Genomic DNA, 26,220 nt, shown 5'->3' with positions numbered 1-26,220 from the left:
AATATCCTCCATGGGAATGGTCCAAAGCACGGCATACTCCTTTTATGTAAACTCAAATTCAAAGACATGCCATCCCAACTTTGATCCTCTGCGCTCAAGTTGTCAGGCTGTTAAGGTTGTCAGGCTGCCTTAACAGCTTGACAACCTGCCCGCGAAATCGATCACTTAACCGTAGAACAGTTTAACGAGAACCGATACTGCGATCCCTTGGTCTTTTCGCAGGTCACCCAGCCGCACACTGACCACTCCCAGTGATGCTTGAGATCAGTGATCTTCTGGGAACCCTGTCTTACTATCTGTCTGGGAAACCTTCGTATGAAACTTCTATCGCAAACGAAAATTCTCTCATTTCCGCTTGTTTCAAAAGTGAAGTTGGATATTTTTTTGTTTTTCGCTTAAAACAAAACTATTTTCTTGTTTTTAAAGGATTCCATTGTGTTTTCACATAGTAATATAAATAATTTTTAAGAAACTTTCATTTTTCTAACTTCAAAACGCAAATACTTTTGCATATCAATTTCAAAATTTTTTCGAATTTTTAAAGTTTGGGCAATTTTTTTTCCAGCTAAACTTTCTGCAGTCATTTCCACCAACAGTACTAATACCGACATGATTTTAAACAATTCAAAGAGCCTCCCAACAGTTAAAACTCTCATCACTTGCGAAACACCAACAGAGGATCAAAGAAAAGTTGCGGAAGCGGCAGGTATCAACATGTTGCTTTTTTCGGAGGTTGAGGTAAGTTGAGATTAAGAAAGTTGTTTGTACGCGTTGTGAAGTAAGTGTTGTAAGAAAGGGACTAAATCAAGCATCGTTTTTCCCTAACTATTTAATATAAAGTTTAAACGAAAGCAAAGGTCTGCATAATAAATATATAGTAATAAAATAATGGGTCTTTAAAATACATTATAGTCTATAAAAAGTATCAATTTGTATAGTAATAAATTTATGTATCTGTATTGTAATTAATTTATGAGGCTGTACTGTAATAAATTTTTGGCTTTTTATAATAAGTTTTTGGGTCTGTGTTGTGTTAAATTTTTGGGGTCTGGGGTCAATATTGCAATGATTTTATATTATAATCAATACTTGTAAACAAATTATCTTTTTAAAACTTTTTTTTTTGATTAAGCACATTTTCATAAAATTTAAATGTAACTAAATTGCCCCTATTTTTATAATCAATAAATTAAAAGAAAACTAAGTTATAAGACTGAATAAATTATGTTATAAATATAAATTTTATAATATAAAATATATATTTATAAGTTATAAATTTTTAAAGAGTGAGCTGAATTCCAAATAAGCTACTGCAAAATTTTAAAATGTTTAACAATTTCTTATAGTCCCAATCCAGCAAAATCATCTAATTTATTTTACTTGAATAGAAAAAAATGGCAAATAATTATTGATATATTTCTTTATATTATTCATAAATAAGAAAATTTTTTAGAATTTTTTTATTTAAAAATGAATATAATAAAATTTTATCTTACGGTTTCAAGACATTCCTCTCGTATTCATAATATTTCCACAAGTTATTAAGAGCATATGAACTACAAATGCTTAAAATATCAATTTTGTGCTAAGACTAAAAATAATGAAGCATGAAATATATTTTAAAAGAGTGAACACCTCTCATAATTTTCTTCTAAACATTTCAACTACTAGAATTATTTTCTTGGGAAATATTTTTTTTAATAATAAAACTCGTTAATTAGATTCTTATAATTTATATTTGAATTTATATTACAGGAAATGGGAAAATCAAACAGAAAAGAATTGGTGGTAAATAAACGTTCTAATTTTCATTTAATTTATTCACTAATTCATTTTCATCCAATGTATATTTTTATTTGATGAAATAATACTTATAAAGGCCTTACCTTTTAATAAAGTTTTTTTCCTACAAGGCCCATTAACCGAATTAATGTCTGTCCAATCCTGCATAAACATTGGGCCCTAAATCAGACTGACAGCTTTTAAAAATGTATGTTATGAAAGTGGTAAAGGTTAAAAATAAATATTGCAACCAATTCGAAAGAAAGGACATTCATTTTTTTCCCTGAATTTCTTTGTTGGTTCAGAAATTTTTCAAGAGATGGCACTGCAAATAATAAACCTGAAAATCATAAGAAAACTTCGGAAAATCGCAATCTTTTAATACAGGGAAATCACATTACAATATTTTTTAAACGTCCACCATAGGACACAATCGCAATAAGCCACAATCGCACGTCGCACAATCGGGATTTTTTTACATCAAAATACAACAGAAAAAAAAGTAGAAAATTTCTTACAACGCCATCTGTCAGATCACTTGTGAACTAAAATTGGGAACTCTCCAGGGTGGTACTCTCAGGAATTTACTATAAGAATTTTGCCAGCAGTTTTTAAAGCCATCTGTGCAATTTAGAATACCTTTTAGCTTCAGAAAAAGCTCAATCACTTATCTTCCAAACTAATAAGATAAATCCCAGTCACATTAGTGACTAACTTTGATTCATTAGGTTTTAGGTTCTAAGCCCGATTTTAATGTCTCTTTAAAGTGAAAGTTATTAAAATATTCCAAAAACTAGTTACATTTCTTGATAAAAGCAAATGAAATACAGTGTGTAGAAAACAAGGCCTGACAAATTAAGATCCAAATAAAACTATTTTTATTAATTTTTATGACTGATTTTTTGTTTGACAATGAAATGTACGTGTCAAAAAATAAATAGGGAACAGGGATCTCAGTTTTGCAACGTTTAAGGCGGTTATTCACAAGTTCTGACGTCATCATATGAAATGACGTATTTTAGCGGGCAATATGCTATTTTTATAACAGTTGTGAGTCTATACTCATGACTATTAATTTAAGTTATGTTTTGCCCTTATACAAACAGTGTATATATATATATATATATATATATATATATATTCATGAAATAATGAAAAATAATATAACAACAGGGTACAAAATTCAGCAAAAAATAAGAACAAATAATTGGAATAAAAAATACACAAAATTAGATTGAGAAATTAAAGCTGTNCAATTTGCCGGAAACCTTTGTAGCTGAATTTAAAAATCTCTGCACAAACTTTTTACAGTTCTCACATTAGTCATACCTTTTTGTTTCATTCTTTTTTCTCTTTTTGTTTCATTCTTTTTTCTCTTTTTGTTTCAAAAATTTTCCGATCCGCCCTCCGATAACCCTTTAAATTTGTCTCAACTATTGACAGCAAATCTACTATATATATATATATATACATACACATGAGAGAGAGACTTGACAACATAAAGTAATTTTAGTTTAATTTACCTCTGTAGTGAAGAAAACGCTACATTTTCAAACACTACAATAAAAGACTTACTCTTAAGAAGCAAATATACTGCAAAATTAAAATTTGTAACAATGAAAATACAAAAATGTCGTCAGGGGATACCAGTTCTGGAAATCATATGTTATTATTATTTCTAAATCAATATATTTATAAATGTGCCCCATATTATATGAAAAAAGACCACCTATATGTTATTAATTGAATATTAGTTAGAAAATTTAGAAATTAGTTCTGTAATAGTGACTTGCATTTTAATGGCTATAATTTTTATTAGATGCCTAATCCTGACGACAAGTTTGCGATCCTGTTTACAAGTGGCACTACAGGTAATCACTATATAATCATATTTACACCTGATCTTAGTCCAAAACGCGTGTTTTTTTAGTTGTGCCACTATTGCAGCCCATGAGCAATATATTAAGCCGTAATTCGTATTGAGAGTTAAAATCATATTTCCGTTAAAATGATAGTGCTCTAGTTATGTATATTAGTTACAGAGTTTCCACTGATTATTATTTTATGAGATTTATTCATTTTAATGAGATTTATTCACTATTCAAACACAATAAAAATTATAAAAGGCTGTCCATATACCAACATATCAGGGATGGATTGCCATTGCTTCTAGTAGGTGGTTCAGGCCCACGGAGTGCAGTAATGCGATTTCTGCGTTAAAGCATAGTACACGAGATATTTCCAGAATTAAGTAAGTAAAATACATAATAAATATTGGCCGACTGATCTAGAAAAGGTAGATACTTTTTTTTTTTTTAGTACGGACAAGCAGTGCTCTCAAGCGTGAGTCGTTGCTATATAAAACTCCTTGCGAGACCGAAAAAAAAAAATATATACATTTGGCAGTGGTGTTTGGTAAAGAGAAAGTGTGTTTCGCTAGTTTCTCTGTTCATAGGGACTTTTTCATGTTTAACAGTGCTTGGTAGCTTGATGTAAAGTCAGCAAAAAAAAAAAAAAAAAAAGATATCACCTTGAATAAGTTTTGCTCTAATGATCGAATTTTCACGTACTAATTATCAATATTAATGGTTCCTGGGGAGATCTCAAATATGCTAATTATTTACTACTAAGTATTAAGTTACGAAATTGAACTCAAAAACGTACTTTCTCTGAATAAACATATAGGATATATTTTGTTTACATATTTGAATTCTTAACCTTCAAATACATAGGGATAGCCGCAATCTGGGAAATATGGTTCCCATAGTTTGGTCTGGAGAGCGATCCAATATGCTAATTTCACTTTTTGCGTTTTTAGTCATTTTTTAAAAGCATTTCAAAAAAAATTGAACCTACTCATAAAACTCATTTACCCAAAGATAATTTTCATACAAAAACTAATGTTTAATAATTATTTATTATTTTATTATTCAATTTAATTGTGGATGAAAAAGTTTTGAATTATGAGGTATAATTTTTTTTATACCGTATTAATCTATGTGTTTTTCTATTGCAAAATCTAAAGTTTCAACAGTTTTTATTTGGTGGAAGCAAAGCAAAATTAAAGTTCATTATTTTTACAAAAAATAATTTGGTGACAATATAGAAATATTTAAATGGGGTTAACTTACGAGGAACTTCCTCGCGCGTAGAATGAAATTTCATTCATATTTTTTCCGCTTATAACCAATTGCTTTTTTTTTTTCAAGTTACAAAATACGAAGTTTCTAATTTAATAAAGTTTCTAATTTAATAAATACAATGTTACGTAATTTTGTAACGAGATTTGAATAAAACATTTTATTCAACTAATGTCTAGTTTTATAAAAGCATGTTTCTGATAGAATGTGATTATATATCAGCTATTTTTAATCTTATTTTTTAGTTTGTTCTTTCAATAATTGATACAATTTCAATGATATACAAACATATGCATAGATTTGGATTAATATGTTTATCAATTTCTTCAATATATGTTTTATAATTATGAATACGAATACGTAGTCAACATTTTTAAACATTTTAGAATTTCTCAACATCTTATATATCTTCTTAATCTTAAAATAAATTTGTTAATTACCTGTCGGTGGGGGTTTCGTAGAATTATTTTATGAACTATTTAATTAAATGTTAACATTTCTCAAATTTCTTTACTTCATTCAAATTACCTCATTTCTTTATTCTTATTTCCATTAATATTCTTCCATTAATATTCTAATCAATTGTTTTAGTAATTTAATTTATGTTTACCTTTAAAGTAAAATACCTTTTTAAATTATTGTCAAGTTTTTATTGAAAGAAAACTTAGAATTATTGACAGTTAGCTGAGCATTAAATCCATTATTATCCGTTATTTTTCCATTAATATTCTAATCAATTGTTTTAGTACTTTAATTTATGTTTACCTTTAAAGTAAAATACCTTTTTAAATTATTGTCAAGTTTTTATTGAAAGAAAACTTAGAATTATTGACAGTTAGCTGAGCATTAAATCTTGTTAAGAAATTAAAAATATTCGGATGATCAAAATTAGTCGCCGCAGAACAGCTGACTATTTACTAAGCATGCTATTTTTTCGAAAAATGAAGATAAAATAAGAAATCTTGAAAAAATTTGCTTAAAAAGTTATTAATATTATTTCTCAACTTTAGCACTATTTAAAAAAAATATTGCTATATCAGAAAAATGCTCTGTATGCCTTGTTTTGTTAAATACTAAAAATAGAAAATTGTAAAAGATTCCAAAACCGTGCTATTTTTAGAATCATCATCTCAAAAAATTGTTCTTTTCCTAACTTTTAAATTTCCCTAATGCTGAAATAAGATATATTAAGAGATTTTTGGATAACAAATTATTTTATCGATGTAATTAATATGATTCGCAAATAGTTTTAATATACGTTTTTTTAGAAATTATAAATATAAATTGTTCTTTTATTTCATCGTAAAAAAACAAGAATCTTAATGTTTCTTTTATGCTGAATTGAAACGTGACAATGATTGAATTAACCTCAGAATTAAAATCTGTTTGGACGTAACATTTAATTGTTTGAAACAGTTAGAAACAATTAAACTTATTAAAATTATTAGAAATTAAACTTATTCTTTTTTTTTAAAGAGCTGCAGTAAAAATGAAGAAAAGTAGTGAAAGCCCCGTTTACCATCATACTTACTATTCATGCATTAAATCATATAACATGAGTTATTTAAGAAAATAAAGGGTAATATATAAATTTCATTGAAATATGTCCTTAAGTAGTACTCATTTTTCTGTGTATTCATTTGTTCATTTTTTGGTGTAACGCTGTTTTATTTTGAGAGCACGTTAAAATACAACTAAATTAAAATGATCGAATCAAAACAATCTAAAATAGAAACAAGGTTGTTCCGAGGATTATCAAATGTTGACCAGTCCTTGGCGATAAAAAGGTTGTGGGGAGCACTGGTCTAAAGCAACTGAGACAGTTTCCAGATCAGATCACTTTTCCTGAAAGGTTGAAATAATGTGACCATTACAAAACTTCCTGCATAGTTTTGTATGTTTTTTTTATTCTTTAAAACTCTTAAAACATCTCAAGAAACTTAATTCTCTTACTTTTCTTTTTATGAAGTGTATTACATTTGAAAACTCAGTAATGTAAAATTAAATCCCAATATTTGTTCTTAATACGGGAAAAAATGAATAAAAATTATTTCAAATTCCCTTATTTTTATTTAATAATTTTTAAGTGTATTTGTTATAAGAAGCTAGCCTGCTGCTTAGAACAATAAGATTTTCTAAGTTGCTATCACATTCAATAAATTATTGTTTCACTGAGTTGCCAACTGTTCCATATTCTGTAAACTATCCTATAAAGTGACATATAATTAAAAACTAAAACTTTCCGTTATTTTCTATTCTTCCATACTTTAGAAGTCATTACCACAAGACAGCAAAGAAAAAATCTGACATATCTAACATATAACAAAATTAGGTAGTTATATTTAATTAATGCTTTATTTTAAAAAAAAATGTTTTTTTAGGCATTCCTAAAGGGGCTGTGATGATCCACAAAAATTTCATTACTATGGTGGCATCTGTCGTATATTCATACGGAGTAAGTTGATATTTAGTTTTTAAAAGTATTTTTGTATTATTAACAACTTAAAACAAATTTTGCTATGTATGTGTATATATATATATATATACATAGCCCAGGTTTTCATGGTTTCTCACCCAGGAACAATGTTTTCATGGGGCACATTAGAACCCATAATCCTCATAGAACAATCCCTGACGTCTGTAAGCTACTTGAACATAGTTGCAGATCAGGTTCACCCATTCATGGCAACAGTTTTTTCTGTGGGGGATGGTGTTTACCAACAGGATAATGCGCCATGTCTAAAGGGTCGATTCGTCGAGGAACATTCCAGTGACTTTTAAGTCATGTCTTGACCCCCAAATTCACCTGACCTTAATCCAAAAGAGCATTTGTGGTCCTACTTAGAAAACCAAATTCGTGCTGCCACGCTACCTCCTCGCAATGTGAGCGAATTGCAGGACCAGTTGGTGAGCGCTTGGTACCAGATACCTCAGACTACCTATCAGCACCTTGTGGAATCAATGCCACGTCGGGTGCTAGCAGTTTTGAGGGCTTACGGTGGTCCTACTTGTTATTAGCAGGGTAGTCATAATGTAATGACTCTTCGGTGTATATGTGTCAAATGCATATATCCTAGGGAAGACAAATAAGGTGATTAGAGAAATTAGAAACCTTCCGAAAAAGTCCTTCTTTATTTTTCTGTATAATAGACGATGGGAACACTATGTTTTGTTGCTGTGTTAGAAATCTGCAGGATTGAACCAACAAACGTTTGCTCTTCTTGCACCCAATTCCTGTTTCCTCTTTACTTCTTTTTATGGTCATAGGAGGGATATCACAATTTTCTCCTTCAGAAAGTCGGTTTTGTTGAAGTTCCTTATGTACCCTTTCACCCCAGGTATCTTCCAGCATCAACTTCTTGTGGTCACAGTCAATAATAACCAGCAAGAAATCTCAGCCCAAAATTACATTGTGGCTATATTTCTCCAGTACAATGAATTCATGCCACTGCGTTCGGTTGTTGACTATTAATAAGGAATTTCACCTAGACGTTGTACCATAAGATTGACATCTTATGGTACAACGTCTAATCGGATTAACGTATTTACCATCGACTACTTTTATGAGTTGGAACAGGGACAAGAAATAGTTGGGTAATTTCTTCCTGTACCATTTGGCATATCATTGGCAATAGGTCAAAATTATCTTCTCTCATTTAACAGTGTTTTAAACTTCCTTCGATTAATACGTTGCTTCTGCCACACGTCGATATGTTCACAGCATTCAATCAAAGCAACAATCATTGTTACCCCTTTTGTAAGTAAAACTTCATCAATATTTTCCGCAGTCTGCTTCACTCATGCTAGGGTTGACACGATGGCATAGTTCCAGTACTGCTTGCATATATGAAAGACTGGTTTCTCCTGATGTTGATCTTGGATCTTTAATTCTTCTTCAGTGCGGTGTACTTACTGGAAGATGTCAGTCAATGTTTCTTTTAATTTAGTTTCAAATGCTGTCCAAGATGTTAATAGACTTTCATTGTTTTCAAACCACAGCTTGGCCATCCCGTTAGAAAAAAAATAAGCATTTTCAAGGCATGTTCCATCGACACGATCATATTCTTTTAACCATGCTCCAGGATCGTGGTTAGATTCTACAGAAAAAGATATAGAATATGCTGGACAATCAGAGTAGTGACAGGTGTTTCGGGTATTGTTGGATATGCTGGCTTCAATCCTTTTAGGCAGCGACTTCTTCTTAAATCACCGACCAGATCTGTTTCGATTATCAGGCTCCTCCATCAAATGTCGCGTAAAAAGAAACAGGTTCGAGATGACTTATTACACTGATTTATTGAACACATCTGACATACATGGAATAAGATAACTTCGTTTCTACTTAAAACGCATGAACTTATATACAAATAAATAAGGAACAAGAAATGTTGTAATAGATGTCTTTAGAAATTTCTAAAAGACATTCAAATAGTAAATAAAAGCTTAAACAACAAATGTACACAGATTTACATTTTCTTCCATCTGGGAGGAAAGAACTCAGAACCTCTGCTTTCACCTCTTAGCTACTCAAACATGCATCAATATTATTCCTAATATATGCATACTTATGCACGCTTTTGAAATTGAATAATAATAAAATTCGATATTTTCAGGAAGTATAAAGTTATTCTAATAAAGTTCTATATTTTCAGGAAGTTGGCACATTTGGCGGATGCATTATGTCTTACCTTCCCCCCGCTCATGCTTATGAACTTTGCAACTGGGTAAGTGAAACTGCAATATGTTGTTGCTTTTAGCGTTCATAATTTTAAGTTTTTCTTTCTTGAAAATTGTATGATCGTTGGTTGCATGCAATTGTATGAAAATTTTTGCATGCATTTTTTACCATCTGCTCTTACGTCAGGTTGAAGTAGTAGTTGTTTTCGTAACGTAAAATCTAACTAAGTGGGCCTCGACATCCGTGATCGGAAGCGTATTTTGGAAATTTTTTATCATTTTCAACAACGTTTTTGATCATGGCTTTAAAAAAATTAATTGATGAAAGATATTTCNCGAAAAAGTCCTTCTTTATTTTTCTGTATAATAGACGATGGGAACACAATGTTTTGTTGCAGTGTTAGAAATCTGCAGGATTGAACCAACAAACGTTTGCTCTTCTTGCACCCAATTCTTGTTTCCTCTTTACTTCTTTTAATGGTCATATGAGGAATATCACCTATCACAATCTTATTCTTCAGAAAGTCGGCTTTGTTGAAGTTCTTTATGTACCCTTTCGCCTCAGGTATCTTCTAGCATCAACTTCTTGTGGTCACAGCCAATAATAACCAGCAAGAAGTCTGAGCCCCAAATTACATTATGGCTACATTTTTCCAGTACAATGAACTCATACCACTGCGTTCGGTTGTTGACTATTAATAAGGAATTTTACCTAGACGTTGTACCATAAGATTGACATCTTATGGTACAACGTCTAGGTAAAATTCCTTATTAATAGCAACAATCATTGTTATCCCTTTTGTAAGTAAAACTTGATAAATATTTTCCGCAGTGGCCTTCATAAGATGAGAAATCTTGTCTGCTTAACTCATGCTAGGGTTGACATGATGGCATGGTCCCAGTACTGCTTGCATGTATGAAAAACTGGTTTCTCCTGAAGTTGAGCTTGGATCTTTAATCTTTTGTTTCGGGTATTTTTGGATATTCTGGTTTCAATCCTCTTAAGCAGCGACTTCTTCTTAAAGCACCAACCAGATCAGATTCGATTATCCGGCTCCTCCATCAAATGTCGCGCAAAAAGAAACAGATGACTTATTACACTGATTTATTGAACGCATCTGACACACATAGAATAAGATAACTTCGTTTCTACTTGAAACGCATAAACTTATATACAAATAAATAAGGAACAAGAAATGTTGTAATTTCTCCGGAAATTTCTAAAAGACATTCAAATAATAAATAAAAGCTTAAACAATAAGTGAATGCATATTTACATTTTCTTCCATCTGGAAGGAAAGAACTTAGAACTTCTGCTTCGCCAGGGCCGTGACTTTCACCTCTTAGCTACTCAAACATACATCAATATTATCCCTAATATATGCATACTTATGCACGTTTCTTAAATTGAATAAAAATAAAGTTCTACATTTTCAGGAAGTTATATAAAGCTATTCCAATAAAGTTCTATATTTTCAGGAAGTTGGCACATTTGGCGGATGCATTATGTCTTACCTTCCCCCCGCTCATGCTTATGAACTTTGCAACTGGGTAAGTGAAACTGCAATATGTTGTTGCTTTTAGCGTACATAATTTTAAATTTTTCTTTCGTGAAAATTGTATGATCTTTGGTTGCATGCAATTGTATGAAAATTATTGCATGCATTTTTAACCATCTGGTCTTACGTCAGGTTGGGTGCGTTTTTTGGAAATTATCATTTTCAACAATGTTTTTGATTATGGCTTAACAAAATTAATCGATGAAAGGTATTTCTACAGACGCTAGAATCACTATGGTTTCGTCTCGAAGTTGTGCCATCCTATTTGTAATTGATTATTCTCGGTTTTCTGGATGCCTGTTTCTGAAGAACAACGGATTTGCCATAATGGATCAACTCAACGGTGATAAAGATCTTCAGATTAAACCACAATGGATTATTTAGTATAGAGGCAAGCATAAGCCATTGTTTGTGGGACACCATTTTACTTAATTGAAGACCTAGCTACTGGAACATCCAAGCATGTAAAATGCTTATCATCTTTTGAATCGTTCTTCAGTCACTCATTTGTTTCGCCTGTATTACTCTTTGCAGTACATTCTCAGAAAAAATCAGTTCAATGTTGAATTAAAACACGGTGCAACGTCGTTGCAACTTTAGGTAATTGTGTTTAAGGCTTAAGTGGAACATGATTCCGTTTATTTACCGTATTATCGCAAACTTTTACGCTACAGCAACATTTAAAATTAATGCTCACTATTGCTATACAGTCAGAAATATGGAGCATTTGGAATCATAAATTTGCCGCAACCTCAATATAATTTGAAGTTGAAGTTTTCGTCTTAAATTTAACTAAATGCTAAAGTTTCGCTTAAATAATGTTTTATGTCCGTGTGTTTGAAAAGTCCTTTATCCGATTACCCAGTACTTATTTCCAAAGAAAAAAAACTTAAAATTCAGTAAGATATATACAGGGTGTCCAGCCGATGACTGATTGATTTAAAAATTAAAAATCTCGTAAAGAAAGGGCAACAGAAACGAAAAGTAAGTCTGTTGTAATAGCTGAAAAAATTTATTGCAGAAATTTTGTTGCGAAAGTTCAGAATTTTTGAAAAGAATACAAATGCTGTAAAACTGTTATCAAACTGTGATAATTCAGGACCAGAAACACGCGTCTTTCAATAGAATGTACGATTTTAAGATCCTAATCCTATACGACATGGTCATGAATAGCTTAAAGCGCAATTTGCCGGAAACCTTTGTAGCTGAATTTAAAAATCTCTGCACAAACTTTTTACAGTTCTCACATTAGTCATACCTTTTTGTTTCATTCTTTTTTCTCTTTTTGTTTCATTCTTTTTTCTCTTTTTGTTTCAAAAATTTTCCGATCCGCCCTCCGATAACCCTTTAAATTTGTCTCAACTATTGACAGCAAATCTACTTATAAGAAAAACTTAAAAATTGTGTATTAGTAACTTATAACTTGTATATTTTGAAAGGTGGGCAGCATGTACTTTGCCCGTGGAATAGCCTTCTATGGTGGTGTCATCCAGAATCTCATGGAAGATGTGAGAGAGGTTCAACCTACTGTTCTACCTCTCGTTCCTCGAATCATGAGCAAAATTTATTCAGAGGTGAGTTTTATAATATGTCGCACTACATGCTGTGGAATACAGAATAAATTAAAAGCTTTTCATTCAGCGATCATATTTTGCACCACTACAATGCAATCTTATATATTTTTAAGGTCTAACTTTAAACATGCTTATTAATTAGTGCAGTCAATTTTTTAATTACGAAATGTAATGCTAAATCATATTTTCTTTGAATATTATCACTTTTTTATTGAAATTTAAGTTCTCGACCCCGATTATCATAAGGATGTCCCGGAACTGCAAAATATAGTGATATTTTTTTTAAGAGGAGTGCTATCAAACATTATTAATTTATAACTCTATAACTCTAAAGTTAAAATGGCGAGTCAGATGCTTATAAAGCTAGTTAATCAACAGATAATTTCATGTACAAAATGGGTTTTTTTACAATTATTTTTAATATTATTATTTAATGTAATGATGAGGGTCTCTGGGTGGATATCTGGCTGGTCTTGAAACCCACTCAGATAGATGGGTACCTGCTTTTTTTCTTCTTTTAAAAGTAAGTGTGGCATTGTGTGCAATATTGAGCACACAATCATGCCGAAAGTATGCCGATTTAACCTGCCCCCCTAGCCCACAATGAGCTAAAATTTCATAAATTTAAAGATTCATAAATTTAAATTTTCATTTCTCAAGAAATATTCATCCAGTTTTGAACAATTTTTTTTTTATTTCGCTATGAATTTACATGATTTTAAATTATATAAAAATTTGTGTACGTTACAATTCGAAATCTTTTTTGTTCATTATTAAATTAAATGAGAAATAATTATTGAAAATTCATTTCCATGTGCGAAATAATATGGAAGTTAAGATGACGGTGTCCAATTATTGGAACAAAAGTACATGTCAATTCTCGGTTTATTTGTAAAAATTACTTAAAAATTATTAAAATCATACCGTAGAAAAAAAAAGACGAAGTAAGTGGCAAACGCGTTTTCTTTTAGTTAACTGACATCAAGCGATAGTTAGAGTAATGATAATGTAGTTCGGGAATTTTGCGCCAGTTTTAAAAACAGCTGTAGAACAACTACCACTTCCATGATCCATAAAAATCACCATTTGAACAATGTTTCTTTTGCGGTCTGTGAACAGATATCTTGAGCATTTAGTGAGGTAGCTCCCGTGATGTAAGACAAATCTAGAGGAAAATATATCATATCAAAGATGGAAAAAGTTGCATAATCGATGCATTTTTATGACATATCTATAAGATCAAAGGCAGACTTATATTTTAAAAACTAAGCAAAATCTATTCATTCTAGAAATAAAGGAATCTTATCACTTCTATATATGAATGAATAAGTTTTTTCCTCTTAAGATGTCATACTGCATTGTTTTATTGAGAAAACAGCGCGTTTTTAATCTCAACATTGAAGCAGATGTCATACAGCATGTCATGAAGATGTCATACTGCATTGTTATCTTGAGAAAGCAGCCCGTTTTCAATTTCAACAATGAAGCAGATGTCATACTGCATGTCATGAAGGTGTCATACTGCATTGTTATCTTGAGAAAACAGCGCGTTCTTAATAGCAACAATGAAGCAGATGTCATACTGCATGTCATGAAGATGCTATACTGCATTGTTATCTTGAGAAAACAGAGCGTTTTTAATCTCAACAATGAAGCAGATATCATACTGCATGTCATGAAAATGCCATACTGCATTGTTATCTTGAGAAAACAGAGCGTTTTTAATCTCAACAATGAAGCAGAGAAAGTTTGTATTTTAAAATCGTTAAGACATTTGAAAAACCTTGAGTTAAAATTTTAGAATTCTGTTGTTTATTTTAATTCGAAATTCTCTCGAATTATAACTTGCAGAGTTACCATTTGTATTTCGGGTATCTTTTTGACTTAACCCCTTAACGATCGGTTAATTTCCAAGAAAACGGTCATAAAAGTGCCTATTATTTTTATCCCTGCATCCCTGATTAGTGCTGACATCTAGTTTAAAATAAATTAACTATCTATAATTACCTTAAAAATATCTTGGTGCTGCCATCTGGTGTGTAAAATGAGAAATAAAATTTTTTCCGGCCAAAAGAAATGAATTCGTTTTATTCTTATTGGCGCTTTACTACTGAACACTCCAGCTCGGAAATATCACGGAAGCGAGAAATAGAGGGCGAAACCTCACTCCGACATTTTCACGGGAGCGAGAAGGAAGGAGTTAAGAAACATTTTAATTTTTTTTTATTATTTTTCAGTTAATCGGCATATTTGTTAGCTGATAACCATATATTTGATATTAAAAGAACTAAACTTTTTGTTTAACTTTTAAAAAAGTAGTTTTTTAAACTATCATTCAAAAAAGCACAAAATGATCCGTTTTTCAAAGAACTGCCACAAATTACAGTCGGTATTTATTTTGTTTAAAATAAATAACATAATTCCTTATGGCTTTTATCTTTTGATTTTTAAAGCCTTTAAAAATATCATGACCATTTCTAAGTAAAGGGAGTTAAATTATTGCTTTATTCTTTAATTGCTTTTAATTCCCAGCCGCAAAAATTAGTGTGCAGTTGAATACTTACTTTTGCGGCTGAAGGAATCACCAATAACTTTCGTTTATAGGCTTGGAAGAAAATAAAAGAAAGCAAAACTAAATCAGCATTACTACGTCTAGCTTTGAGACAAAAGGAAAAATTACTTAAAAGGTAACTCACAAAAAATTATTTGTTTCTATCAATGATGTTCAAAAATATACGATTTCAAACAAATTTAACTCGTTTATGCCTTTGCGTTGGATTTTGGCGGATTTGCTTAAAAAAAATGAAAATAAATGATTTTGTTTATCCTCAATTCTACTTTTTTTTAAAATAATTTTAAAGACACCGTAAAAAATTAATCATAGTTTGATGTCTTACTCTAAAATTTTCGTCTTTTTATTTCTTCGTTAAATGTCTTGCATCAGACGATAAAGGAATAATAATTTTTATTATTGTTCTATTGTTATTTCATTATGTGTTGTCTTAGTACTTTTCTGTACTGAGGACAACTGATTATATTGATGCATTTTTATTATTTTTACAATGGATGGTAATTGGATTATGCTAAAGATACTGATTGTAGCATAGGTTATTCTCAAGTATAAATTTACTGCTCATTCAGTTTCCCGTGAATAGTAGTAATTGTACGTAGTGAATTATTTTGAAGTTATTTTTTTAAAAAAAAACTAGTTAGTATTCTAGTTAAATACGTTGTAATTGAATGTTATTTTTCACTTTAAAAGTAATCAAATTTAGCGTTATAAAGCTTATTTACAAATAATTCGTCAGGAAATAACATAAAAAGTCTTTCGTAGTTATGGTAATATGCTTACTGCTTTGCCAGGAATAAAGTCAAATTATATCCGGACGAGAAAGTACCCAGAACAATCATCAATTTGATCAATGATTAAAATATACATCTTAAAAGTTGATAAAAAAGGAGAAAAATAATTTTATTTTTATCACGCCTGAAATAAAAACTCTTTAAAATTTTCGATAACATCTTTAAATTGATTTTTAAATTGCAAACTTCCCCCAAATGTCTCTTTTATCTTTCAATGCAATGACTGGAATCTTGCTTTATTTTTCTTTGCATGTGACTTCAAGAGGTAAAATAACAAATGATTCAATCTGGGACAAATTCATTTTAAAGGAGTTTCAGGCACTAATGGGAGGAAATTTGCATGCCATACCTTTAACGTCAGCTCCAGTACCACAGGACGTGATGCGCTTCTTCTCCGTAGCCTCTGGTGCATATGTAAGAGCAATTTTCTCTTGTTGATAGCAGTAATACTTTTAAACTGTTTGTTGCAGTGGAAACGTAGTGTACCTAATGCTTAAAATATACTAATATTGGGAAAATATTACTACAACCCAATATCGCTATGCATGTTGTTGCATCCTAATACCAGTAAATTGGACTATAATGGTGCGTTATATATGTTGTTGTTTCTAAAGCTACTTGCCACACGAGCAAGCCTGCTTGATGAAACCGAGCAAATTTGAGGCAGAGTGAGAGTTTCTCGTTTTTCAGTGGCGCCATCTATGGCCAATAATTCGACTTCTGCCGCACCATACGTCGCACCCGTTTATAGGGCGGACCCATTCATACATCCATTCATTCATCCACAGATCGTAATTTTGACCTGAACCAGAGAACGATCGATCTCTAGTCCAGTACCCCCAGAGGTATTGATTTGTTATGGGAACATGGAGGACTTTTGCGACTCGACAGATTTAATGTGCATCAGTCACTTTACTACACTTCTTCGGCCGGTGGGGTTCAAACCCACGAACTCCCGAACATGGGCCCAGCGCCCTACCAACCAGGATATATATATATATATATATATATATATCAAAATATGTGTTTGNTTATCTGTTCTCTCTCTCTCTCTCTATATATATATATATATATATATATATATCCTTTTAATTTTTACTCAGCATCTCAGTGCGAATTCTTTAATAAAAGGGTTACCCAAACAGGGTATGGCCATCAGGGCCTCAGTTCTACAAGAACTTAATCATAAAAATGCCACACAATTTCGGGTTGTCCCGCCTTTTTATTTAGGGAATTCTAAAAGGTAGTTAGTTTCGAGATTTTCTTCTCCTTAATCGAACATCATCCAAAAGACAGAATTAAAACATATCGATTTGTTTTAGCAGATGATGCCGTATACGTGTTATAGAACTTTAGAGAAATTTCTTAATGAGTACTAAGATCCCATTAAATTCAGATAATACTCTTTTAATTGGAAAATCAAATTTTTACGGCTGTTTGTGAAAAAACGATTTCATACGTCTTAAAACGAATAAGAGAATCTATTTTAAGCTATGAATTAATAAAGAAATACTCGCAGGCAGTCTGACAAGAATGTGAAGCATTCTATATTACTTATATATGTATTGTCAAGTGTTATCCAAAAATAACACCAGATGAAAACTTTTCTGAACCCTTAAATCAGCAGCGTGAATCCATGTGTTTCATTTGATGCTACTACCAAATCTAAATACTGAAGTTGTGTAAATGTTGAGCCTGATACTGGTCGATTCCCAATTAAAAAGTCCCGCAGTGGACTGATCGTTAAAACACGGTTCCCAGAAGATCACCGAAGTCAAGCATCACTGCTGCTGTCAGTGTGCGGGTGGGAGACCACTTGGATCAGTCTGCGCAGGGACCGAGGGTGTGCGATATGGGTCCTACTCGTTAAACTGTTCTACCGTAAAGTGCTCGACTTCGCGTGCAGGTCGTTGGGCTACCGAAGCGGGGGTGCCATGCCCTCTGCAGAGGATCAAAATTGTGATGGCTTGTCTTCGGACTATCCTCAGGGATGTTTCCCAGATCATCGCCAATAGCCCATTGTGCAACTCTAGTGCGACGTAAATTAACTATAACAACAGCAACCATTAAAAAATTTATACCCTTTATTTAACAATTGTGACAACTAAAACAAGCTTTCTATTGCCATTTTTTCAACTCATTTGATTTTCAAATTATTTCTTTTGAATTTCGTTCATTTTGTTGCATATTTTTCCAGTCTAATCGATTGAATTTTGGATTCCAGATATTTATTATTAAAACTAAGAAGCTCCGCACATTAATCCCCGTAATTGCCTTTCATTCAGCATTGGTTTTTTTTCATGTTGATAAAAAAATCATTTTGTTTAGAAAATATATAATTAAATGTGTTCAATATAATTATTACACAGTAATAACTTCATGTAAGCATATTAAGTTGATAAATTAATCGTAACGACACGATAGGATATTTAGATCAAAAAATTAATCATCTGAACTTAAAATAAAAATTTAAACTGAGGAATACGAAATTTACGAAACAATAAAAAGTCATAAACAACAACGACCAAGGAATTGTGCCGAATTATTATTATTTACAAAATCATTTTTAATTTTGCCTGTTATGAGATAATTCGAAGTATGTTATTATAAATTAAATAAAATTTTTATAAAATTTGAACTGGTTCAGGTTATGGAAAGCTATGGAAGCACTGAAATAATGGCTACTGTCTTGAAACTACCCCGTGATCTTACTCGAGGTGAGTTCATTCGAGTTAAAACTATCTATATTTCATAGTATTATGTGCATAATGACTATAACACCCGTATTCACCAATGCGAGTTATCTTCAAGTAATCAAATGGAATATACTTGAGGGTGCCCCTTGGCGAAATTGACGACTTATGTTTGGCGCCATTCCTGTTTGCGCGGAGCATCGTGGTAACAGGAATGGCGGCCAAAACATAATGATATTTCAATAAAACATTACAAAATTTCAACGAAACATCGGCTAAAACTTTATAAAATTGCAATGAACCAAATATAAGAAAAATTTATAAACCCAATAATATACATTTTGAATCTAAACAAAAATTAATGGAGAAAGCACAGAAAGAAAAGGAAAAAAAACAACTAACTTCTTCATTAAGCTTAAATATACTTAGATTTAGGTGTACAGAATTCTCTTATATCAGTTAGATATACTGTCTAAATTTATCCTGAATCGAATCTGTGTACCTCCATCGCCAAATAAATTCGGCGAAATACGAATCGAAAATGGCATCTGTGGTACAGGACTGGCGGTGACATTTTTTTCTAAAGTTCCTTTTTATGACTGCCCACATACCTTCGATCTTATTGACTAGAAGCAAAAGTAACCTTACCAGCCGGTACCCAACGTAGAACTAACGGACCTCTGAAATTACATATACCGTTGAGCATTTAAAAATAACGCTAAAATCTGAACCAATCAGAATCACTATTGGGTTTCAACATCGCCCAGCTTGGCGATCAACCGCGATCACAACTTGGCGAGAATCAAAGGGCATCCTCAAATATAGTCTACCCTCAAAGTGTATGAATTTATTCAGGATACGAAAAATACGAAACGTTATTATCCTGTCGAAATCCGCAGGTGAACATCGGGTTTCATTGAAAAATCTGACCTGCAGTTCATTCTACTTTTTGAGGACGTATCAGTTAGTTAAATGTGGATCGAACTGGTAAACAAACAAAATGGATGTCTGCTATCATTGTTTTCGAATTTAAAGATCTTTAATTTGTTCAAACTGTTGAAAGAGAGCCGCGATGAATCAGGGGATAGAACGTTCGCCTTCCAATGAGGCGAACCGGATTCGAATCCCATGCGACACGAATTCAGCATCCGGCTTGCACCGACCACAGTGCTGACGTGAAATATCCTCTGTGGTAGACGAATCATGGGTTAGAGTCCCCTTGCCGCCAGGCTAACCGTGGGGGATCCACGTGGTCTTCCTCTCCATGCAACGCAAATGCGGGTTAGCTCCATCAAAAAGTCCTCCACGAAGGCAAATTTCCCCCAATACTCTATCAAGGAGTTCCCTTGTCTTCTGGATTGGGTTCAAAATTACAAGGCTACGGAGTTGAACATTAGTAGTTGTAAACCTATAAAAGTGGGTCGGTTGTCCAACGACTGTTATAAAACTGTTGAAAGAGAGCCGCGATGGATCAGGGGATAGAGCTTTCGCCTTCCAATGAGGTGAACCGGGTTCGAATCCCAGTCGGTACAAATTCCGCATCCGGCTTGCACCGACCACAGTGCTGACAAGAAATATCCTCAATGGTGGACGGATCATGTGTAAGTGTCCCCTTGCCATCAGGAGGTTCTCGCGGCTTTCCTCTCCATGTAGCCTCAAATACGGGTTAGTTCCATCAAAAAGTCCTAAACGAAAAAATTTTCCCAATACTTAATCCAGGACTTTCCTTGTCTTTTGGATTAGGTTCAAAATTACAAGGCTACGTAGTTGAACATTAGTAGTCATAAACCAAAGAAATTGGGTCAGCTGTTCATAGATGGTTATATATATAAACTGTTGAAAGAGAGCCGTGATAGCTCAGGAGATAGAGCTGTTGCCTTCCAATGAGGTGAACGGGTTTCGAATCCCAGCGATGACTCATCGATACTCGCACCGGCCACAGTGCTGATCTTCAGTGGTAGACGGATCATGGGTTAGAACCTCCTTGCCGTCAAACTAACCTTGGGAGGTTCTCGTGGTTTACCTCACCGCGTAATGCAAATGCGGGTTAATTTCATCAAAAAGTACTCCGCAAAGGCAAATTTCTTCCAATACTTAGTCCAGGAGTTTCCTTGTCATTTGGATCGGGTTCAAAATGGCAAGGATACGAAGTTGAACATTGGTAATCGTAAACTCAAAATTGGGTCGGCTGTTCAACCACGGGTATAAAACAATAATAGCACGGCTCTAAATAATAACATTTCAGAAGTTGATGACAGATATCGGTTCCTCGAAACAACGATTAAAGAAGTCAGATCTGAAATTGACTGTCAATTGGAATCAGGCACAGCATATATGTACTGGAAACGTAAACTGTACTTCAAGAGTGTACAAAAGACTCTTTCTTTATATCAAATTATAAAGTTTAAATATTCAAATGCGCATTTATTATTTTTTATCTATTTCGTTTGCTGGTTGTAATCAGGACTTTGCAGCACACAGATTTAATTTTTCTTGAATACTTTACTAAACAGTTATAAGGCATTCCTATATTATTTTATTTAATTTTAACAACACAAGACCAATGCAATTTTCCAGTTTCCTCAACAACAGCAAAATAAATAAATAATGCTTCAAGAAGAAAGTATCAAGTATTATACTGCATAGATTTTAAATTTTGAGAATAAAATAAAGCTATTTTGAAAACTAAGTTTTTCAAGCAAAATAAAACTTCGACTTCGTGTTAACTATTTCCTGTTTTTTTTTTTTTTTTATATACAAAGCGTATAAATTCATCTTTAACTGAGTTTTGCTTCTGCATATATCTATTTTATACACAAATTCACATGAATTTATCTTGGCAAATCAGAGGTTTTACTACACTTCTTGTAAGAGTAAACCTCAAACGAGCGACCTAAAGATGATATTCTGCCCTCGCAGTTACACTCGGTTTTACTCTGTGAGGGGAATACGAGCGTAGGTGGCATAATTTTACGAATTGTATTGAATGCAATCAAATAGATAATTTAAATAATTTTTATAAATAAAAGAATCTATCCTTCGTTATTAGAGATATCTGTTATCAACGAGTCTCTTTATTTTTTCTTTACTCATTGCCTTTACCCACATACAGGTTATATTGGATGCCCGATGGTTTGCAACCACGTGAAGTTGGTGGATGTGCCAGAAATGGGATATTATTCTAAAGATGATACTGGTGAAGTAATTAACAGCTACTTATTATTTAATTTATTCACTTTTTATTTCATTAACTATAAAACGGAACGATCACAGGAAGCTGCTAGCAATGGACTGTCGGATTTCAAAATTAAAAATCTCGGATATAAGGATGATGGAAGAGTGAAGTAGGTTTATTGCAAAAGCTGTGAAAAGTTTATGCGGAAGTTTTGGAATTTCAATACAAAAGTTGCCAACAGATGGCATTATACGCTGTATAGAGTTCTTGAAAAGAATACAAATGTCGTAGGATTGCATTCTAATCTGTGATATTCCAGCAGTATAAGAAACGTACATGGTTTTCAATTTCTACCAATTTATCTGATACGACAATCTCACCTTTCACGTTTCAGCGCTAAAACTGATCTCTCTGGTTGTAGTGACTTCTGTTGGAGAGACTTTTGTATCTAAATTGCAAAACTTCTGCTAATAATTTTTACTTCTTTCTCCCAATAAACGCAACGTTCGTTCCATTCTTCTATTTCCGAACAATTTAAATTTTGAAATCAGTCACTTCACCTCTCGACATCGTGTATGTTTTTAGCTATAGAAATTACTATTTGGAAATTCGGGGCACTTTGTCTAACAGTCGGCAAATCTAGACAATTTTCTTATTCGTCTTTCCATAATATAAGCTCGCAGCTTCGTCGCTACGCACAAGATCAAAAGATATAAATTTACTAAAAAATTAAGCCTACTTTTGACTGTTACATTCCACAACAACGACCTTTTCTACTTGATGCTTTTATGTATTGCACTGTTATCTAGTAGCAGTTTCAGAAAAGAGTAAAGTTCCCAGTACGTATACAAGCAATTTGGTGCAAAAAGTACCACTTTGTTAGGAGATATGGCTTGTTGCCCTGAGCCCTTCAATTACAAAAAGACACGCCATTGTATTTTTATTCATATTATATTCAAAGAACAATAATAACTTATGTTTCGTTGCTATCGTAGGCCATTAAGACAAAGGGTATACGCTTCTTCTTCTTTTAAAGTGGCGCCATCTATGACTAAGAATTCGAACTCTGCCACACACATGCGTCGCAACCCTTTTACAAGCCGGACTTATCCATATATCCATTTACCCATAGATCGTAATTTAGACCTGAACCAGAGAACGACCAATCTCCAATTCAGGATCCACAGAGGTATGAATTGTTATGGGAACATGGAGGACTTTGTGACCAGACAAATTTAACGTGCACCAGTCACCATTTACTACTCGGGGAGTCTTCAACCTCTTGGACATGGGCAATAATAACTTATTAAATAGGAGTATAATAATTTTTGTTCAATTAAAAACTATTTTTGTTTCACCCAAAATTATTCAATATATACATATACAATATTAAATTCGTTTTGAAAATGTAGTAACTTTTAGGAACATTTCTTAAAATTACGAGAATAAATCTTAATATTTTTCCAAGATTTATAAATCATTCTTAGATGATGTTCTTAACATAATGTATTTTATGTTTTTTATATTAATTTTACATTTGAAACATTTTATAGATCTGCGTCAAGGGTCCCAACGTGTTTGAAGGTTATCTGGACAATCCGGAAGCAACGAAGGAAGCATTAAAAGATGGTTGGTTTCATACTGGAGATGTAGGACAATGGCTTCCGGTAAAAACTTTCCATAAATGTTCATTTAAGTAAACATTGTTAATGGAATATTTTTTTAAAAGCACTTTTTACTTGTTGAATCATTTAACCATTACTTAAAACGTTAAGTAAACAATGAAAAAAATCAAGGAAAGCGTTTTGATTTAAAAATTTGATTAGGAAATAATAATTGTGCTTAAGTGGATGCCTAAATGGAATAAAAGTTGGCTATTCTGAAAATTTACTTACACAGTTGTAAATTTGTGAATTAGAAGAAACCTACAACAGGAATTAAATAAATCTCATCTAAATGCGATCGAAATACGTGTATTAATTTTTTATTTATTATAATTGAAAAGGCAAGTTTAAATGGAAACTACCTACGTTTAAATTTGATACTATTGTTGTTCTTAGATAATACTATTCAGCTATCATGTTATTTAGTTAAAAGCTTAATGTGTGGTAATTAAAAAGACGCGTCTAAATGGAAAAAAAATGGCACTTCAAATAGTGTGGGTATGTTGGAACTGTTTCCTTTAAGGACTATTTTCACTGGATGCGATACGTTTTTGCATGCGAAAGAGAACCAGGTTGGTGAAATATATTTACTCACACGATTTTTTCGCTTTAAAAAAAAATCACATGTATGCATGCATAAATTTGCATGCTTTTGACTGTTTTAAATACTTGATGTTACAGTTTTCAGTTTCTTGTAGCTTCGCTGTGACATATATATATATTTCAATCACTTACAGTTTCAATTCATTCTTACAGAATGGAGCTTTGAAAATTATAGACAGAAAAAAACATCTATTCAAACTTTCGCAGGTAAATTACATTTTTAATGTTCTTTTTTAAAAATATATATATTGTGCTAACTATATATGGTTGACGGTGTCTTTATATTACAACTTGGTGAGTAAAATGACTAAGCAATTTCAAAAAATATTATTTTTAGCATATGGGCTGAATTGTCAGAACGCAGTCTAAACTCGGTAGTTTAAACCTCCTCAGTTTCGGAGTTTATGTTAGCCCGGTCTAAACGAAAAATCAGGTTTAAAATATTTTAACTATTGAAATGTTGGTGTAAAAATTTTTCAAAAATTAAATAAGTTTAGGAAAAGGTTTCGGACAGACCAGGAGAGAGACTCTTAAGTGACTTCAAAAATTGTTTGCTGTTGACGTATGCCTGTTTAGGCAGAAGGGGTGCGATTTTTCTTGTTTTTCAGTGGTGCCATCTATGGCCAAGAATTCGACTTCTGCCACACCATACGTCGCACCCGTTTGTAGGGCGAACCCATTGATTCATCCACAGATCGTAATTTTTGACCTGAATTAGAGAACGATCGATCTCTAATCCAGTATCCCCAGAGGTTTTGATTTGTTATGGGAACATGGAGGACTTTTGCGACTCGACAGATTTAACGTGCATCAGTCACTTTACTACACGGGAGTCTTCGGCCGATGGGATTCGAACCCACAAACTCTCGGACATGGGTCCAGCGCTCTACCGACCGGGCTATCCCGGCCCTTAAAAATTGTTTTAGGAAATTGTAAGTCAATAATATTTTGCGTATGCATGGAAATGCATTAGGAAAATTAAACCTAAAAAAAAAACTTTCTATCTCAAGCAAATCATGTGATATTCTGTTTAGACATGACATTGCGAGATTTATGCCGAATCACCCTAATATATATTAAGGGTGGTCTTAACGAAACACCCTGCATATTTGGCGTATTTTCATTGACAAAATATTTTATTCGTTTTATTTTTAAATTGTGCATTTCTAAATCGATTTAATTCATGTTCTAGGGAGAGTACATAGCACCAGAAAAAATTGAAAATGTATACATTTATTGCAACTTGGTTCTTCAGATACTCGTTGATGGAATCCCAGAAAAGGTATTTAAAACTTATCCATTTTCTTATAACTAAAATAAAATGCTTAGTGATAAATTTGACAAAACTCTTTTTTATTTTTACTATATTATAAGTGTTGGTTAACCCCTTCCTTCTCGCTCCCGTAAAAAAGACGGGGTGAGGTTTCGCCCTCTATTTCTCGATCCCGTGATATTGACGAGCTGGAGTTTTCAGTAGTAACGCGCCAATAAGAATAAAAAGAATTAATTTCTTCTGCCCGGAAAACATTTTATTTCTCATTTTACACACCAGAAGGCAGTACCAGGATATTTTTAAGGAAATTGTAGATAATTAGTGTAATTTAAACTAGGTGTCAGCACTAATCAAATACGTAATACAAATGCAAAAGTCAAAAAAATAGGCACTTTTATGACAGTTTTCTTGAAAATTTACCGATCATTAAGGGGTTAAAGCTTAGAATAGGCATGTCTGCGAGGGATTGTGTTTAACAACCTGAAACCGAGTGCGTTAAATAATGGCAAGAAATCTGATTCTTACTTAGAAATATGTGGATTTGAAGAAAGTTAACTAATAAATGTGATAAAATATCCAATTAATTAAACTCAATTTTTTAAAAAAAAGTTTATTTTCAATTATTACATTAAACAAAAGAAGATACATTTTAGTTTTTAGCACTTTTTATATATTGTAAGACATTTTTATAGCTTTATATTTCGGTCATGAAATATA

At 32.4% G+C, this 26,220-nt stretch overlaps 2 protein-coding genes across 7 annotated transcripts in view; one reads left to right on the top strand and one right to left on the bottom strand.

The window, feature by feature from the left end:
- The window catches only part of LOC107447559 (mitotic-spindle organizing protein 2), a 79,749-nt gene that overhangs the window by 35,612 nt on the left and 17,917 nt on the right, over positions 1–26,220 (bottom strand). Inside the window, exon 5 of one of the 5 annotated variants that reach the window (XM_071183672.1) lies at positions 13,768–13,897. The exons of the other annotated variants lie outside the window; for them this stretch is intronic. Within the exon in view, the coding sequence (XP_071039773.1) occupies positions 13,812–13,897 (86 nt within the window). The 3' untranslated portion in view covers positions 13,768–13,811. Of the gene's footprint in view, positions 1–13,767; positions 13,898–26,220 lie in introns of those variants that run through there. 5 annotated transcript variants of the gene reach the window in all.
- LOC107447554 (long-chain-fatty-acid--CoA ligase 5) overlaps positions 1–26,220 on the top strand; it is a 45,620-nt gene that overhangs the window by 14,479 nt on the left and 4,921 nt on the right. The window contains exons 6-18 of one of the 2 annotated variants that reach the window (XM_043046007.2): positions 566–738; positions 1,756–1,788; positions 3,602–3,653; positions 7,304–7,377; positions 9,575–9,646; positions 12,598–12,732; positions 15,337–15,419; positions 16,359–16,509; positions 18,743–18,812; positions 21,901–21,989; positions 23,517–23,630; positions 24,384–24,437; positions 25,423–25,512. In XM_043046007.2, coding sequence (XP_042901941.1) covers positions 566–738; positions 1,756–1,788; positions 3,602–3,653; positions 7,304–7,377; positions 9,575–9,646; positions 12,598–12,732; positions 15,337–15,419; positions 16,359–16,509; positions 18,743–18,812; positions 21,901–21,989; positions 23,517–23,630; positions 24,384–24,437; positions 25,423–25,512 — 1,190 coding nt within the window. Of the gene's footprint in view, positions 1–565; positions 739–1,755; positions 1,789–3,601; positions 3,654–7,303; positions 7,378–9,574; positions 9,647–11,078; positions 11,151–12,597; positions 12,733–15,336; positions 15,420–16,358; positions 16,510–18,742; positions 18,813–21,900; positions 21,990–23,516; positions 23,631–24,383; positions 24,438–25,422; positions 25,513–26,220 lie in introns of both variants that reach the window. The other variant, XM_043046008.2, reaches the window with a different exon arrangement.

The sequence above is a fragment of the Parasteatoda tepidariorum genome, chromosome 7, assembly GCF_043381705.1.
Source record: "Parasteatoda tepidariorum isolate YZ-2023 chromosome 7, CAS_Ptep_4.0, whole genome shotgun sequence".
Classification (NCBI taxonomy): Eukaryota; Metazoa; Arthropoda; class Arachnida; order Araneae; family Theridiidae; genus Parasteatoda; species Parasteatoda tepidariorum.
The sequence above is the reverse complement of the archived record's forward strand: the minus strand, read 5'-3'. Positions and strand labels throughout refer to the sequence as shown.